We start from the raw sequence: 17554 nt of genomic DNA on the forward strand, positions 1-17554 counted from the left end.
GATGAGCAATTGGAGAGCCTTGTCCCATTTTCCCTGCTGCTGATTCTGCACATTGCACGTGCTTATATGTGCCAGAGAGAGATACTAAATGCAGGGCTTTCCAAACAGGCAAGCAACAGCTTATTGCAGGTGACTTAGAGACCGCTTCACCTGGATAGGGGTGGTTTGGGAGTGCTGTGCTTTATTTCAGTAGCATATTTTTCTTGTTTTGTTTTGCAGAAGGAACACTGATCCTACCTTTGGTTTGTTTGTTTGCTTGTGTTTTCCCCTCCAGACAGCCCATTGCTGACCCTGCTACTGTGATACCGCTGTTTTGCAAAGCTGGAGTCCACACGCATGTAGGGGCGGGGGTTGTGACTCTGGCAGTTTGTCCTTCCCCTCTAGATGTGACTGTTCTGCTAGCTTTCCCTTCTTTATTCCTTTCATTTAGTTCACTGTGGGAGTTGGCTTGGGGTGTTTTCCTTTTGGTTTCTTGTTTTGATCCTGGAAGGTTAGCCGTGCAATTTGGTTTCTTCTGTGCCAATCAACTTTAGTGGCAGAGCTCTTAAAAAACTTGAAAGCTGTATCCCTCCATCTTGTCTTACTTCTTCTCTGTATGCTACTGCTTCCAATTAAGCCCCGTTTACAGAACTGCTCCACCCATTTGGACACCAGGAAGGGAAGCTCTGAAATGGAGAATAATCTCATTTCCACTAGGTCCTTCAGTCCAGTTGAAACAAAGGTAATTGAAACCGTAGTCCAATTTCTGTTGAGATGGATGGGCTCTTTCTGAAATTGGGTTTGTTTCTGATTTCATCCTCTCTCTTCCTTTCTTTCAAAAAACCAAACCAAAAAACACAAAACACCAAAACAAAAAAAAACGAAGACAAAGCCAAACTATTTTTAAGAGCTCTGAATAAAACTGCTTTGCCAGTGGGGATTGGGTGGGAATGACTCTGATTTTCTCTCGTGCCCGGCAGCGAAAGGGTTAATGCCTGCTTTTCTCTTTGGTATCTGTTAGTTGCAGCCCATGTTGTGATCAGTCCACGTCCATGTGCATTTTGTTCCCAAATTAATGCCGGTTAATTGACAATACGTAAGCAAGCCTTAACCATGACCGTTGTTTCCAATCTTCCTCAGGACACCCGACCTGCCTGCAGTTCACCACAAACATGACTGAGGCTGTTAAAACCTATCAGTGGCAGTGCATTGAGTGCAAATCCTGCAGCCTTTGTGGCACCTCTGAGAATGATGTGAGTTGATTTACCTTTTCACGCCAATAAGTGTCACTGCAAGCTGCTGTCATGTCCGCCTTGAGAAGCATGTGGCAGTGGTGTGGGTCCTGGCTTTTCTGCTGCTTCCATGCATATCCTAGGATGGCCCACCCCTGGGAGCAGAGCTGGGCTCTTCCCAGTGACCTGTTCAGCTGCTCATCTCTGATGAACTTATCATGGGTATTACGTAGGGCCACCTGAGATGCTGATATGCTTATTCAATAGAAATTAGCATTGTGGCAGGGAGCTGCCAAAGAGTAGTACCTCCAATACTGTAATCAGGAGTAGATCTAAATGGGTGATAACCCCAGAGATGGCAGGTATTTTTCTTCTGTCTCTGATTTTACTTTCTTGGTTCAATTTTAAGATTTTAATTATAATACTTGGGAATGGAAACATTTGGATCTATACACCTAACTACTAATTCCAGGGATTTCCAAATGATCCAGAGTCTGCAGCTGAACAGTATCCTTTCTGTGTTTTTTTTTTTTTCGTTTTTTTTTTTTCTTTCTTTCTTTCTTTTATCCTTATGCTAAAAATCCTTGATAGTCTGTGAGAAACTTGGAGAATTGACTGTGGCTGAAGAACTTTAGAAGCAGTAGTTTAGACTACATTCCATATAGCAAAATGAATGTGAAGCCTGAGAGGTCATTTTGCTTTAGTGGAAGGTGAGAAAATCTGAGAATAGGGACTCTGTGTTAGGAGTCAGAGGATACTTCTGAGAAGCATTTTTCTCCCCGTGTGAGTGAAAGAGCTGCAGGCCATGAGATAGGATTGTATTATTCCCATCTACTTCACAAAGCATTTGGTACTCAGCTGAGTTTTGGATAACTGGGTAAGTCCAAGCTTTTGATGAGAAAGGTTTCGTGTGAAAGGATAGCATCCAGAGCTTGGCTGTGCTAACCCCACAGTGTGGGGATGCCAGTCCTCTTCTCTCAGTGCAGAATATCACTGACCTAGCAGCCTTTGGTCCTACATTGTGAGGCTGCCTTGGAGAGGAAGCCCTCTGGCCCTCAGGAAGGTTTTCCAATTAAAAGTGGATCTGCCTTTGTGGTGAGTTAGGGCTCTTTGTGGCCTCTCAGGAATATGATGTTTGATGTCTTGGGCCTACAGACATGATAGCTTTTACCTACCCCACGGTCTCTTAGTCTCTGTGTTGCAGCTCTGTGTTCCTAGCTGAGCACTGCTGGTTACCATGCTTATGTCTTTAGCTTGGCAAGAGACTAATTTACATCATTTTCTCTCTCTCTTCTCCTCTCCTTCTCTCCCTTTTCCCCTCTGTTTCTCCGACAACCCTGCCTCAGGACCAGCTGCTCTTCTGTGATGACTGTGACCGTGGCTATCACATGTATTGCTTGAATCCACCAGTCTTTGAGCCCCCCGAAGGTAACATATGTCAGAAGTCTGCTTTGAAAATCACAATGAAGTCCTTGTGGAAAAGAGGTTCGGAAAGTTGGCCAGGATCATGCAGGGTTAAGGAGGCAGTAGCAAAGGAGAAGCAAGCAGTGCTGGCAAGAAAGCAAATGAGTAGACTTTGAGGGCTGGTGTGATCTGAGATGTCCTCTGCAATCTTGTCTGATCTCTCCTTCCTCTTCCCAAACATGGCTCTTCTGCAGGTCGTGGGTGCCTTTGGATGCCCCAGATGGCACTGGACACCTCAGTTCAGGCAGCTGGGTTAAGCTCCTATGAACAGTGACTTTAGACTTCCAAAGAAGTCAAGATCCCAGAGAGAAAGAGCCAGATGAGGAAGTCCTTTCTGGAATAGCTGAGTGTTGTCAGGAGACTGGATTAGGAGAAAAACCTTCATTTTCTGACCTGTCTCTATCTTGGAAGGACAAGAGTTTTAAGGTCTATATCACATTCAGTGTGCAGTTTTGTCCTCTGATGAGGATTCAGTCTGAATTTACAACTACTGGTTATAGTTTGCCACTTGGTTTTGGAGCAGAAGGATTAGTCCCTTAACATTACTGATTCTCTAACTTAAATCTGCAGAGAGCAGTAGAACTGGAGAAGGAGACATCTGAGTGCAATGGCTGTAGTTTACATGAGGGATGAGACAAGAATAATTACAGTAAATCTTACCTGCAGCAGCTAAATATTTGTAACTTTGAGAAATAGGAGGCTAAGGAGGGGAGAATTTTGAAATGGTGGTAATAATTAGGTTAAGGCTGCTGTTTGACTGGGAGGTAGTGTATTGGATGTGTCAAAATATGAAATACCTATAATCAGAAATGCACATCCCAGCTGTGTTGTAACTTGTGTAGACAGCCCTCATGCATGCCATCAAGGGCAACAAAGCCGGCTCCAGGCACATGCAGGCAATCCCAATATCAGAAATAGCTGATATCCTATTCGAGGCCATGTTGGCCTAAAGTCTGAGTATCTGGCTTTGGTGTCATAAGAAAGATTTCTTCATTTGCAGGGAGTTGGAGTTGTCATTTGTGCCGGGAGCTGCTCAGAGAGAGAGCATCAGCTTTTGGCTTCCAGGCCTGAGGAGCTCCAGCAATCAAGAAACACTTTGCTCCTGTTGTTGGCATACCAGCACACAATTCCCATCCAGAACACAAAGACACAACCCACATCAAAATGAATGGACACTCAAGTACAGGAAGAGGTATCTGTGGTATTCACTGTCACTGATGCAGAACCTCCTGGGCTCTACTAGAAGGATCACGTACTTTCCCGATGCTCCGGATGAAATCTCTTCACTGCTATGCATGGTTGCTGCTTACCATTATGGGCTCACATGGATTATAGGAGGGGGAGGGTTGTTATATTGATATGAAGAAGTCAATTTTGTGTGGCTTTGTGCTTTCTGTTTAGTTTTCTTCTGAAGGAGAAATAGTAAGAAATCCCCCAAGGATTTGTTGGTGAGTGCTTTGGTGGGAAGCAGCACCAGTTGTTACTGCACAAAGCTTGCCTGGAAGTCCCTTTACTGCAGCTGCTGTGTATTCTTAGGGTGGCTTTGCGTTGCATTAGTTCAATACTTCCCATGTTGTGAATGATGTGTTGCCACCAAGAGAAGCACCGATGAGAACTGGGGGAGTGACACTTTCTCTCTTGGAGCAAATGCTTTGAGTTGGCAGGTCTTCAGACATCTGGTTTCAGTGTTTCTGAAGGAAGAGCAGTGCCAGTATGAACATACACAGACGCTTAAATGCTGAGTTTGGTATTTTTGGATATTGAGGCACACCATCCCACTCTGGTGCTATCATGCAGTTCAAATGCATCGTTTTATTTTTACTGAAAAAAAATTGTGAGTGGTTCTGCATGTAACTGATTTGCTGTCCGGCTCAGAAAACTGAACGAAAGAAAACTGTCATTTTAAGTTGGTCATAGAAAATAGAGGTTCCAGTTTTCTAAGCAATCTAAAGCAAGCCAAAAATAGGAACATTGGCATAGGTCACATGAAGCACTTTTGATGATTTTTTTTTTCTGATTTCTAAGCGAAAATATTCTGCAATTGAAAGCTGAAATTTTATTTTGGGAATTGCCTAATCAGAACTTCCACATTTCCAGAGCTATACTGTTGTTTTTTTGGTTTTTTTTTTAAATCAAAATAGTTATCAAGATTTGTTGAATTTTCAAATCATTTTGCCCCCAAAATCTCTATAACTGCATTTTTGGCAGAAGCCTTATCAAGCTCCCGTGAAAGGAATCATTTACTTCAACCTAATATCAAAAGAAAGATTTCATAGTTATTTTAAAATTTAAATAGGAGTAGTTGTACTTTGTGCAAACAAACCTCTGCATGTGAAATGGAGAAGCGTTAAGTGAGAGCATCAATTGAAAAAGTATTTTCACAGTTGAGTCCCTGTGATTAACTTAAGACATCGCCAGGAGGACAAGTGAGTACATTAAAACATTTTTATCCGATGCATCTTTTAAGGTTAAAAACATGCAACTCCCCAAACAGCCAAGTAGCCCAGAATGACCATTTTTGTGGGTGTGATTTACATTTCTATCTATGCATAGCTTAAAGAGGGATTAAGATACACATTTATGAGAGTCCCAAGCAACACGTGATTTGAGTTGCCTGTACAAGTAGGTAAGAGCACTGAAGGTTATATTTGGGATATTTATTCTGGTTGAAACTTTTCTGCAAAATGAAATGTCCCTGAAAGGACACTGTGAAAATGTAGCAGTGAACTAATTTTTCTTTTTTTCTCCTGCTAATTACACTTAGTTAGAATGAACTGTACTGACCTAACGCACTTTTCCTCGTTATTTAGATAGTTTGTTCACCTTTAGTGTTTTGTTCAGCTTACAGTAGTTGTGCCAGCTGTTGGATTCTCCCACGTGGCTCTCACGACGTTGTCTCAGACTGCAGTGGGAGTACTTTAACCTGTTAGAAAAGGGGTTTAGGAAGTGTTTATCCTAGTCGTATTGGACCAAATTCCTCCAGGAGTAGCCACAGTGGCGACCCGTGACATTCATTCAATACATTAACTTTCTGTGTGACACTCTTGGGTGAGCCAAGAGTATAAAGATATTTGAGCATCAGATGTAGGACCTGTCTGCATGAGGTGTCTGGTGCCTGTCTGGACAAAGCTGTAAAACAAATGTCAAATGAAGCTTCTTTCTCCCTGTCCAAGGAACTGCCAAACTCCTGTGGTCCCATTCTCACTGCTGAGCTGCTGTCACCCAGTCTGATGGCTGGCCCTGAGGACATGTCCTGGTGGTAGTGCATGATCCTGGATGTATGGCAGCATGGCCTGAGCCACGTACAGAGGGATCTGCCCTGAGCCTGGCAGCAGTTAAGGGCCACAGCTCCTCTGCAGGAGCTTTGGCACCTATTTGATCTGCTGATCTGGCACTTTGGGACCACTGCGCAGTTTGTGCTGCTGCTCTGACTAGGAGGGCAAGTATGTGCTTGGCAGAGAAGCTGTTTGACTGTGTCATATAAAAGTGTAGTGGCAAGAGAGACAGGAACTGGGAGTGAGAGTGCTGGATGGAAATTCTGTGATGGAGCTGATGATGAGAGCAGCAGGGGTAGCTTCTGGTGTACAAGTTGGTGCTCAGCTGCCTGGGATGCTGGGCTTAGTGAGCTCCATTATAGTGAGCTGTTGCCTTCACATTTGCTAGTATTTGTGTTGACCTTGGGACAGAAGAAGAAAAATACTTATTGCTTTAGCCTACATTTAGGCAGACAGCAGTGGCTTTGTATCTAAGCACCTGGTAGTCCTTTGTATGATGTTGGTGGGAGTGACTGGTACAGAAAGTCAGTGTTCTGTCCCTGAAATGAGACACTGACCGACGAGCTGTGCTTTTCATGCATACCTGCTCTCCTGTTTTATCATTTTGATCCGTACCATGGACTATTTTTTTTTTCTCCCACACCACAGTGAATACTGTATTTCATGTTTGTAAATATTTCTCAGTGATGTTGCTGAAGTTTCACCACTAACAAGGTATGATGGAAGGATGGATTGCTAGATCTCCTGCAGTAAAATATTGTCAAAGCTCAGTGAAAGAGGGAACTTATCCATGGTAATCTCTTCAGCTCCATGCTGTAACGTAACCAGGAAGCATCAGGTAACTCTCAGCAGCAAATGAAATGCCAGCTGTCCCATGCTGAGGGCATCCTCCAGCTGCACACTCCCTACTTCTTGAGCTCCCTCTTAGGGAAGAGGCTGGTACATTCCTCCCATGGACGTTGTTAGCATGCATTCAGAACTGTACATCTTGCTGCACTTCTGAAATACTAATCAAGCTCCCAAGTGTTTGATGCTGTACCTGTTTTACCAAGATGTGAGGAGGTGATAGCACAGTCAAGAAGTTCAGAACCTCAGAGAACCACTTCCCTGCCATCAGAGTACCATTCCTATATGGCCACTGGGGTGAACTGCTTTGGCACAACCAGGCATATCTTGAACTAGCATGTGACTGATGCAGTGTTGGCAGCAAGCAGTCTGAGGACCCTGACTCCATGAGCTTCTCTTTCTTCTTGAGGTAGGATGTGCAACGCTGCCCACAGAGCAAATGCCTGTTGTTGACATTGGCAGAGTGTGGTGGGTTATTCATGGGCAGATGGTTCCTTTCAGCTTTATAAAATGAACCAGTTCATTAGGTAAATGTTTGTGGTGTGGTGAGCAGGACAGCAAGGAGACATATCACCTGAGAGCTAACAAAGCTAAGTGGGCAGGGAAAGCTGCTAGACAAAAGCATGTTGGGTTTCCGTTTAAACAGACAATCTGAATTGAGACAAAATTCAAGGTACTGTGATCCTTATCCACTCTGGAGACAACTAGAGAAATGGAATTTTTCTTTTTTCCTTGTTTGTTTTTTAACCAGTGATGGACTCGGTAAATTGCCCATGTACCTGTTCTCTTGTGTGGTGGGATTCACACTCTGGGATTTGTTGCCAGCCCTTCAGGTGACATGTTTTGAAGCTCTCTGTGTAGGCAAGGCAAGCTGTATATTAGCTCAAATTAGGACAGACGGCGTTAGATTCTGCATCCCTCAAGTCTTCAAATCAAGACTGGGACTGTTCCCACGAGACGTATTTTAATTAGACACAATTTTAGTTAAACACAGGAATGTCAGACTGAAGAAGGTTTGTGCTGTAGAGGAAGCTAGACTAGATGATGAAATTGTTCTTCCTGTCCTTATTGTAAAAACAGATGTTTACTGGTCAAGGGGATGTATTCAAATAAAGCTGTCTTTGGATAACAGACTTAAAATATGTTAGTTTAGCATATTTATGAAATCCTTCTCATTTTAACCCATTTTGGGTGACAAAAAAAAAAAAAGTCACCTATAGAAAATCAACTTTATGGATGCAGTAAATAGTGCAATACATCTGTCATGACCACAGTGGCAGCTGCGTTGGTGCCAGGTATGACAGGCTTTTCCAGAGAATGAACAATTCAGACTGCATTGTGTGAAAATGCCACTTGGTTCTGGCTTTCCCCCATAGGTGTTTGTGCAGGACTGCCCCATGTGTGCCCGTGGTGGCTGGGGAGTGGAGCTGCAGAAAATTTGAAACTTTCAGAATGAACGTGACCAGCAAGCAGGGCTGTCATTAGTGTGGACCTGGTGTCTCTAAGTGGAGTTGGGAAGTGTTGGGCTTGCTTCCTTCCATATAGAAAAGAGTTTGCAGCACTCCTTTGAGTGGAGGAGTGGGGCTGAAAGTCCTGCCTTCCATCTGCACTGCTGGAGAGATTGGGGAGTCCTACCTTCACCTGCATCAAGGCACTCAGCAGAGTGTCTGCAGGAACGGCAAACAGCGGCCACACTGCAGGGACAGGGAGAGGAGGGATTTGGTGGGGTTTACTACTTTCTTTCATAAATGTTAGCAAGAACATCAGGTGTTTTCTGATGGGGACTCAAGCCAATAGCTTGTTAAAGTTTGCAATACATTTCTGCCACAGTGAGTGAAAATGCAAAGTACTGTTACAGCATTCACCTGTGCGTTTAGAATAAACATTGTTACTGTTATTTTGAAATGAGGAAACTACAGTTTCCAGATCATCTTACCCTCTGTGCATGCATAACAATGAAGCCCTTCATGCTGGTTTTTCAGGTACTGATATTTTCTTTTCAGACCATAAATTTCACTTCCACAGTGCATCAGGAAATATTCCCTCTCTCCCCATTTCTCAGGAGCCAAGGAAGGGAAGAAGAGATTTGAGTCTTCATATTCTGAGTTATAAAGTACAACAAGTCAATTTCATGGCCACGTCCTCTCCACATCTTGAAGGAGTGGCCTGGTTGGCTGGGAGAGAGCTCCTCCTTTGGCAGCCTAGAAGGGTCTTTGCTAGCATCTGTCTCACCTGTGCATGAGATATCTTAGTCTGGGCTTTTGTCCTCTTGGAAAGGACTCTTCCTGCTGTTGCTCTATCAATCTTTGAAAGTGCTAATTCTCATCAGAGAACTATATGCTTAAAATCTTTAAAATCAGGATAAGGATTTCCTTAAATTCCTCAGGATTTTAAAGGGATGCATGTCAGAAAGGCCGACCATCACCACCACCATCTCAAGAACCGTGCTGAAGCACATGTGTTGGGTCACAGCTCAGGTGCCAGGTAATGGCTGCATTTTGATGTCCACTATGTACTGGCAGTGCAGATTTTGCCAGCAACCTTAATTGGAAAGTAGCTGCTCAAAATCAAGGGAAAGGATGTGGATGTTGTGCCCAATATACCCTTATTTCCTAGACTTCTTAGGAATATAACACGAGGGAAGTGCCCTTGCATCCTTCTCGGGAGGCTATAAGTGCCTGAGGAATTTCCATGTTCTCTGCTTTGTCCTTCATTGTGGAATATCCTTCATTGTTCATCTTTGTGTTTTTCTTCTCCTAAATTTATCCCTGGATTTCAGAGAAAGTGTGTACCAAAGCTGATCTGAAGGGTCTAGAACGACTCAGAAATAGAGAGGTTCAGGCTGAACCACCAACTTTCACCTCTCCCTTTAGAAGTGTTCAGCAAACCCTTGATAATTGCAGGGAATCAAACTCACATGCTGACTGAATCTCAGTTTTGCGTTAAGGTCACACAATCATTCTGTTAGATTCTTTTGTAGTCATAAAATGTTCTTTAAAAATGCAGGAAGAAATGTTCCATCTTTACCTTGATGGCATTGCCTTTTTGTGCTGCAGCAGAGATCAACAGCCCTCCCTCCAGTTTACTCTGACTTTCTTCCAGCACCATAGCTTGGGTCAGCAGCAAATGGGGACAGGTCCAGGAATAATCTGTCTCATTGAATTGTGGATGTAGGGGAGACTCAAAAGCATTCAAGTAAATTGTCATCTGTGCTGATAGTCAGATCACCTAAGAATCAGAAGTTTCTGTACAAGTTAAAGTATTACCTGTTCATTATCTGCCATTTCAGGCATTGTTTTATTGTTTTTTTTTTCCCACTAGAAGTGGTTGCAAAGAGAAACATCAATGAGAAGTGGGTGAATTAGGATCTTTGCTGTTGAACTTCTATTTGACAGTGGGACAACATTGTCCCCATTAATCATAAGAGGGGAAGGGAGGAGGATAAATCTGTGACATCGTAATGTGTCTCTCAGATAAAATGATATTATCAGCTTTTTAATGCACTTTTGAAATGGTCAAGAAATGATCTCAAAATAGTGGCAACCACATGAATACGTGAATACATTGATAGAGCCTTGCTGTATGATGCTATATTATTTAATTTTAATTATAAGGAGATTTTAAGTTGTATATATTGGAACCATATTTGTGCACCATACTTATGTTATTTACTGTAAATATGGCTCACCTACCATGAATTGATCCAAAGTCCTATGATAGGTGTTACTGACCTTGAAACAGAAGAAGGAGCAGGGAGAAATGTCAAAGGTCTGTCAGCATTCTAATAAGGCAAAAATTAGCCCTTACAGTATAATCACTGTCATATAAGGACCATGACATGGACCATTGACACAAGGAAAAGTACAAATTCACTAAAAGATAGACCAACTTCTCAGCTGCTCTCAGTCAGCATTATTTGACTGATTTCAAGCCTAGAGGCTGGCCAGGTGTCTTCAGAAGGCTCAGCCTAGGTAGTATGAGTCCTTAGTCTTTGTTTAAAAATGTGCAGTTCTTACTAGTTGAGTACACCCAACACATGCAAGAAAACAGGTGTTTCAGCCCCAGATGAGTCTGGTATGGTTCTGGTTCAGTCTGGTTCTGGTGATGCCATGTCATAGGCATCAAAGTGAAGTGAGACGTCTCAGCTGACATTACAGAGCAGTCAGCAACTAGCCTGAATTTCTCTCTGACTTGATGAGTTTGGACTTGGTTGTTCAGTTTCCAGGGTACTATGTTTTGATTTTGTGTAAACAACTTCTTCCTGCAGTACGTGTTTTTCTACTGCATCAGACCTCACTTCACTTAGCTCTGAGCTCACCTCCCTGCCCCATTTCTAATCTGTTCCAGTCTTTTTGTTCTCTCTCTCTCTCTCCTCACATGGAAGTTTTCTCCAGCTCATGTTGTTAGCATCTGTCCCTGGAGCCTGTCCTCTTCAGCTCAGTTTGCCCAGAGGCTGAGGGGGAGTTGGCATGACTAGTGTATGCCATAGATTTACCAAATGGGACATAACCTCCTAAGCATTACTTCCTTCCTGGCTGTACATCGTGGCATGGTCCTTGTTTTTAGCCACTCCATGAGCCATCCGTAGCACATTTGTGGCCACTGCAGGTCTGAAGGGAGCTTATTTGGCAGCCATGGGAGCCACACTGCCAACACACATGCCCACCTTCCCTACTGCTGCAGCTGGGGATGCGGTCAGGCTGTCGGCACATGAGATCACATCCAGCACGGTTACTCCCTGGAAGCCAAAGTGTTGCTTAGTAACCCACTCATGGAAGTACCAGAAGCGTTTTTCAATCTGTCACGTTGGTGAAAAACACTGGCTTCTTGATTTAGAGGCATTCTGCTGTGTGTAGCAGGGCTGTGCTCCATTACCTTGCATCCAGTGCTATCTGCAAAGAGGGAATGAATCTCACTTTCTTGGAGGGGCTCGGAGGAAAAAGCCACAGAAAGGATTTGCCCAGCATTGCGTGTGAAGCCTTTAGTCTGTTCTCCTGACATCCAGACCTCGTCTTAACTCCCTTCCTGTGGGAGATATTCCCTCCTTATGGAAGTGCACTCCAGGGTCCTATAGCAATTGGCCAAGTAGGATCCTGCAGCACCTTCATCTGATATGAGACATTACTGCAATAAAACATGGTGTGTCATACAGAAATTGGGTGAGGTATTGCAGTATTTATGTTGTAAGCCTCAGTGTCACGGACAATTGCTACAGAATAATGTATGTCTTTTTTTAATGCAGTGGAGTCATAGCAGCTTCACAAGAGCACACAGAGCACAGACCATCTGGGATTACATGGCTTCCTCAGTTGTTTTCAAATTATTGTGTTATCAAGAATTAAATGAATAACATCCTCTCATTTAAAAATAGACTAAGGGCTTTTAGGTTACTTCCCTTCTTTTAAGATTAATTCAATTTGGGGGCAAAATGTCCAAGAACTGTGTTCTGACTTGAAAGACTTGCTTCTTTATCTGGTTCTGGTTTATCCTTAAAAATGGCTTCAAGAAATAACTGGAGGGCTTTTTTTTTTTTGTGATACTTTATTGATTTTTGCTATCAAACCTCCTCAGGAAAAAGGTATTTATAGAATGTCTAGCTTTGAGCTCTGGTGTCCAGCTGGGCTCTTCCCATCCTGCTTCTTGTCACAGTGAGTGAAGTCATGATCTGTATCAGGATACTATATGACCCATTTTTATCTGTGTTCCTCAAAGCCCTCTGCAAAAACTGAAGGTGTTTTAGGAAGGTCACTGGGGGTCCAAAGTGACCTGAAGATCGGGTTGTCTGACAAATATTCCTGAGAGGCTCTTTCAGTCTTCAGGGATCCTCTTACCCATGACCACAGCACAGTTGGGGTATGCCATAGATGTACCAAGTGGGACGTGACTCTTATCCATTCTCAGTACTGTGGTGATGAAATCATCAAGGTTTGTTTCCTGTGCGAATCCCTTTCTGCAAAGGGTCAGTGACAGGCACAACAGCCATGGTCTAAAACTTAATGCGGAACGAAGATGAAAAAACATCCTGCAACATGAGAAGATCCCAATTTGATTTCTGAAGGATTTCTGAGGAAGTAAGTACAACATTCCTATTGTCCTTACTACTCTGATAGTTAAGTTTGGCCATGGGATACAATCTATTTTAGTTTACATTTAATTTAAGAAATACACAAAGTAGTCAAAAATATTTCTGATGGCTGGTGTGTCACCAGTGTGAGAGCGATTGAATACCCTGGGGGGCCCTTGCACAGAAATGTCTCACACAAATGTTCAGAAAGAACTGGCTTCTCTGGGCGGCAGGGAGCGATTTTAGCAGGGGAGTGAAAGGCTGTGGAAGGAGGCCTGATTTACATTTTAATTCTTAGAGCTGGTGGTGCCAGCTCAGGATTGATGGAAATCTTGGCCTCGTGATGCTATGCTCTGTGGAGGGACGATTCAGAAAAGCACTAAGTGTACAATGCATTGTTTGTTTGAGAAGTAGCAGGGTATCTATTTTCAGTCTTCTAATACCTTGACCTTGGAGTTTGTTCGTAATTAAATAGTCTTGTCTAACCAGCTAGCCATTGAAGCAAAAGAGCTGTTGTTATAAAGAGAGTGGGCGAGGGAAGAGCAGGCAGACTGGATAACTTCTAGGCAATATTGAGAGAGTACAATGATTCCCTGCGGACACAGCACCTCTTTCTTCTGCACGGTCTGCAGGATAAAATGATTGAAGCTGAGACACGTTTTAGAGCACCTGAGTTAGTTGGCTGCAAAGCAGGAGCTGTTCTATTAACGTTCATCCCTGCTGTTTAGTTTTTGAGGTTTTTATCTGTTAGTATACTCAAAGCCTTCTTTTAAATATTATGGAAAGAACAAGGTGGGGGCTGGAACCTGCTCTGCCTCCTGGCTGTACATACCCCTACCCATAAATGACATGTATGACGCACATGTACGTTGTGACTGCATCATAGTGACTTTTGTAACGCGTTGACTGTAGTGTCCGGACAACATGGCTGGAGAAAACTAGGAATACTTCACTTGATAGGAATAGAAAATCAGTTAGTGAAAAGGCAGTACAGATGAGGAGGTTTTCTAACTCTGAGCCACCATCATGTCTTCTCGATATGCCATCTCTGTGTCCCCTAAATAGATCTTTGTCCTTTTTGCTGCATAAAAGAAATTGACTTTGGTGTCTTTGCTCCAAGCTGGAGTCACCAGTGTTCAGTCTTTTTGTAATGTGCTGAGGAATTGAAAAGCCAGTCTTGACAAGAGCTTGCCAACTCCCATAGCTTCCCACCAGAATAATCTAATACCAGTCAGCAAATAGATGGGAGGGGTTCTGAGATGCTGCTGACTGAAGCGTGCCACTGAAGTATCAGTCTTCAGGGCAATAGTGACAAGGAGATTTTATATCAATGCTTGTAAGAAAAATCTGGCAGTCTCAGATGAAGCTGGTTGTCCTGTTTGTCACACAGTAAGCAAAGATGCAAGCCAGAATGACTCAGTGAGAAAATAAGGCTTTCTGTCTGACAAATACTCCAGATATCACTCTTGCTTTTGAGAAAAAAAGCCTTCTGTGACTGATGCTAGGGTGGCAAGGAGGTGGGCTCGTAGGGCTAGAGAGGCATGTCACCACAGCACATTTGTCACAATGTGTCTTCAATCATGTAAATGTACAAGAATAGGATAAAAATGCTTGTCATTTCATTCAGATTGCTTTTCAACTAAGTACACTACCTCCAGGTCACCTATTGCTACCCCACTGAGGCCTCATTGGGGTTTATGCTATGCTACTTTGTATTCATTTTTGGTGGCCACGGGCTAAGGTTACAGGTTTAGGAACCAGTACATAATCATAAGGACAGCTTCTTGTGTTATTTTTCTCTTTCCCTCCTTTGTAAAGTGTGAACCTTTCTTTTGAAATCTGAAGTGACTGTATTGTTACAATGTGTGTATGTAGAGATTTGTTTTGATATAGCTTGTGTGGAGGACCTTTGCTCCTTTTATCTCACACTCCGTTTTCTTAAGTGCTTGATAGCTTTGCAAGCCTTTTGTGGGGGAGGAGATGTGGTGGGGTGGGCTCTTACTCTTCATATTTGATGCTTTTTGAGGAAGATTTGCACAGCTTTGCACAGAATGACTGAGAATGCAGAGTGCTCTCGATTGTTCTTAAGCTGTCCTGATCTGATTTCTTCCAGCAGAAAGAGATCGGTTTTGAAACCCCCAGAAAAATATGTTGCTCAATGCTGTAACCAAGGAGGTCTATCACTTTGTAATGCACAGAGATGTGCGTGGTGTTTCTCCCCCGTCTGAAAGTGTCTATTTGAGCACAGAGTCCCACACTTCACTCATACAACTGATGATGCTCCATGTCTAATGATGTTGCGCCTGCCAAGGATCAGTCCTTCTGTGTTTTGGCGGTTAGGAAACCCGTGAGGGAAATTCTATGGGTGTTGGAGAGGAGAGGGCAACATCTGCAGGAACCTTTCAGCTTTGCAGGATTTCTTTGGTATTCACACACATTTGCAAGAATGTATTCCAAGCATCTTGTACTGTTATTAGTAACTTGTACTGTAGTTTGTTAGCCGTGTTGACTACCTACATAACTAATATTCTGTTGAAATTTAGAAAAAGTGTAAACGATTGCAGAAAACAGGAGTTTAGAACTTGTATGTACTTCTTTTTTTTCTTTCTTTTTTTTCTTTTTTTTTTTTTTTTATATTAAAGCACTTCAATTAAAAGTTCAAGGAAAAATGTTCCTGTATCCTTTGCTGCGTGTTCAAACAGATGTGTGAAAGAGAAGGGACAGCACTCTTTCTGAGATCCTCCCTTCTTGCTTTGGTGCAAATGAGGTGGTCAAACTCTGTAGAGGGGCACTGCACTTTGAAGTTTATTCAGCAAAGCAGACGTCTGTCACCTAGTTTGGTATCTGTTATGGACTAACGCGGTGCCTGAGGGTGAGGGCCAGGCTGGGCAAGCCCCAAGTGTCAGAGGGAATGCTGAGCCATTGCTAAGTGGTGATTCATTGAGTGAGGAGCTACAAAAAGGCTGGTGACTGGGGGGAGTTAATGAATGAGTCCACTGTGAAGTATGTTGATGTAAAAGGAGGAAAAGGGTTCTCTTTCCTGAGTTGTTTCAGAAGTACCGGGGAGCTGTGGGTCAGGGCACTGGAAGAGTGGAGTTCTTGAATGGCTGTGCACAACTCACCGCATCCCAGAAACTGTTGGTCTTTCTCCCTTATGAAACGTGTGTATCCAAATAGTCATCTGGGTCACATCACTGTGGGATCAGAGTGCACAAACAGATCTCTACAGTGGCTTGTGATGTGGTGATCTCAGCCCAGTTCTTAGTAGCCAGATGCCCGTAATACGAAAACAACCATCAAAACTGTCTCTTTTACTGGCACTGTTTAATCAAAGGAACAATGGGGGAGAATGGCAGTCCTATTCCTACAAAGAGCCCTTCAATGTCAAATTTGCTATACAGTAGAGTAGCATTCACCTCTGTGGCACAGACCACAGCCACTCCAGAGAGGAACAAAAGCTCTCAGACAGCACACAATTAATCCAGCATCTATTAAAGCAAGCTCGGGTAATTCTAAAGGAACGCAACAGATTTCTGCTTTACATTATTCTAAGCACTATTTTTTAACTCTAAGTGGTACACACAGCTCAAAGTAAGAAACAGGAGCCCGTGCTTCTGGCAGCTGTTTTCTTCCGAGTCGCTGTTTTACCTCCCTGGCATCTCATAATTCTGAGACAAAAACCAAGTACAGCACAGCAAAGGAAGAACGTTAAAATGCTGATGACTTTCCTGCTGCCCACAGCCATGAGCAGGTGCCCAGTGCAGAGCAAACAATTAGTTCCATGGCCAAGGGCGCTAACGAAAGCTGGTTTCCTATGGATTTATGACAGCACGTTGCCTTGGTGCCAGAAACTTGAGGAGTTAGACTTTGTTAATATCTTGAATCCAGATGAGGATTTTATCAGCAATTGGCTCTGGAATGGCTTAATGAACTCTGAAGCAGTGATACATATAGAAAAAAAGACATTTTGCACATGAGAGACTGAATTTAGTGGAATTTCAAAGATAGTGTAGAAAAACTGATCAAAGCAAATGTGTCCTGTCTGCTAAATCCTAAAAATGGGTTTTGTGCTGTCTGTATTTCTGTGCTGTCTGTCTACACCTAAAACTTTTTCCAGTGCGACTATTTTGAGTAGCAGCGTAATTAATGGGCACTGTAACGATATTTCCAATAAAAGGCGTTGAGTAGTTGCAACAGTGAAGTATAAAGGTGTAAATAAACAGTATGTTTTCACAAATGGGGAAAGTGTCCCAGATAGGTTTTCTTTTAAAGCTATTTAGAAATTGTTTGGAACAAGAGGATGAAGAGTGAGGTGAGAAGTTTACCGAGAATGAAAAACTGTTCTGGGCAGTCAAAACAGGAGTTGGTTGTGAAGGGTTGCAGAAGTTTTTCATGTTAATGAATGACTGGGCTGTAAAATGGCAGATGAAATCTACTGTTGATAAATGCGCAGTAATGCTTCTGGGGGAAAAACGTACCCTAATTATACATGCATAATGAGGGGCTCTAGATTAGCCATCACTGCACAGGAAAATAATCTCAGCAGCATCGCTAATTCTGAGAAAATGACAGGTCAAGTCTGAGCAGGTGTCAAAAAAGCAAGTAAAATATTAGGAATTACTGGGAGGGGAGAAGGAAGAGGAGGAAACAGAAGATGTTGTTAGATCCCTGCATAAATCTAGCGTGCGGTCCTG

General features: G+C 43.0%; 1 protein-coding gene across 12 annotated transcripts in view; it reads left to right on the forward strand.

Moving 5' to 3' along the window:
- The window catches only part of DPF3 (double PHD fingers 3), a 187546-nt gene extending 170627 nt beyond the window's left edge, over positions 1-16919 (forward strand). For 8 of the 12 annotated variants that reach the window (XM_048947377.1, XM_048947374.1, XM_048947369.1 and 5 more), the window contains 3 exons: positions 1120-1232; positions 2558-2639; positions 3676-16919. In XM_048947377.1, the coding sequence (XP_048803334.1) occupies positions 1120-1232; positions 2558-2639; positions 3676-3746 (266 nt within the window). In that variant the 3' untranslated portion in view covers positions 3747-16919. Of the gene's footprint in view, positions 1-1119; positions 1233-2557; positions 2640-3675 lie in introns of those variants that run through there. The other 4 variants (XR_007377504.1, XR_007377507.1, XR_007377506.1 and 1 more) reach the window with 2 other exon arrangements.
- Positions 16920-17554: the final 635 nt, after the last annotated feature.

This window comes from Lagopus muta, chromosome 6, assembly GCF_023343835.1.
Source record: "Lagopus muta isolate bLagMut1 chromosome 6, bLagMut1 primary, whole genome shotgun sequence".
NCBI classification, from domain to species: Eukaryota; Metazoa; Chordata; class Aves; order Galliformes; family Phasianidae; genus Lagopus; species Lagopus muta.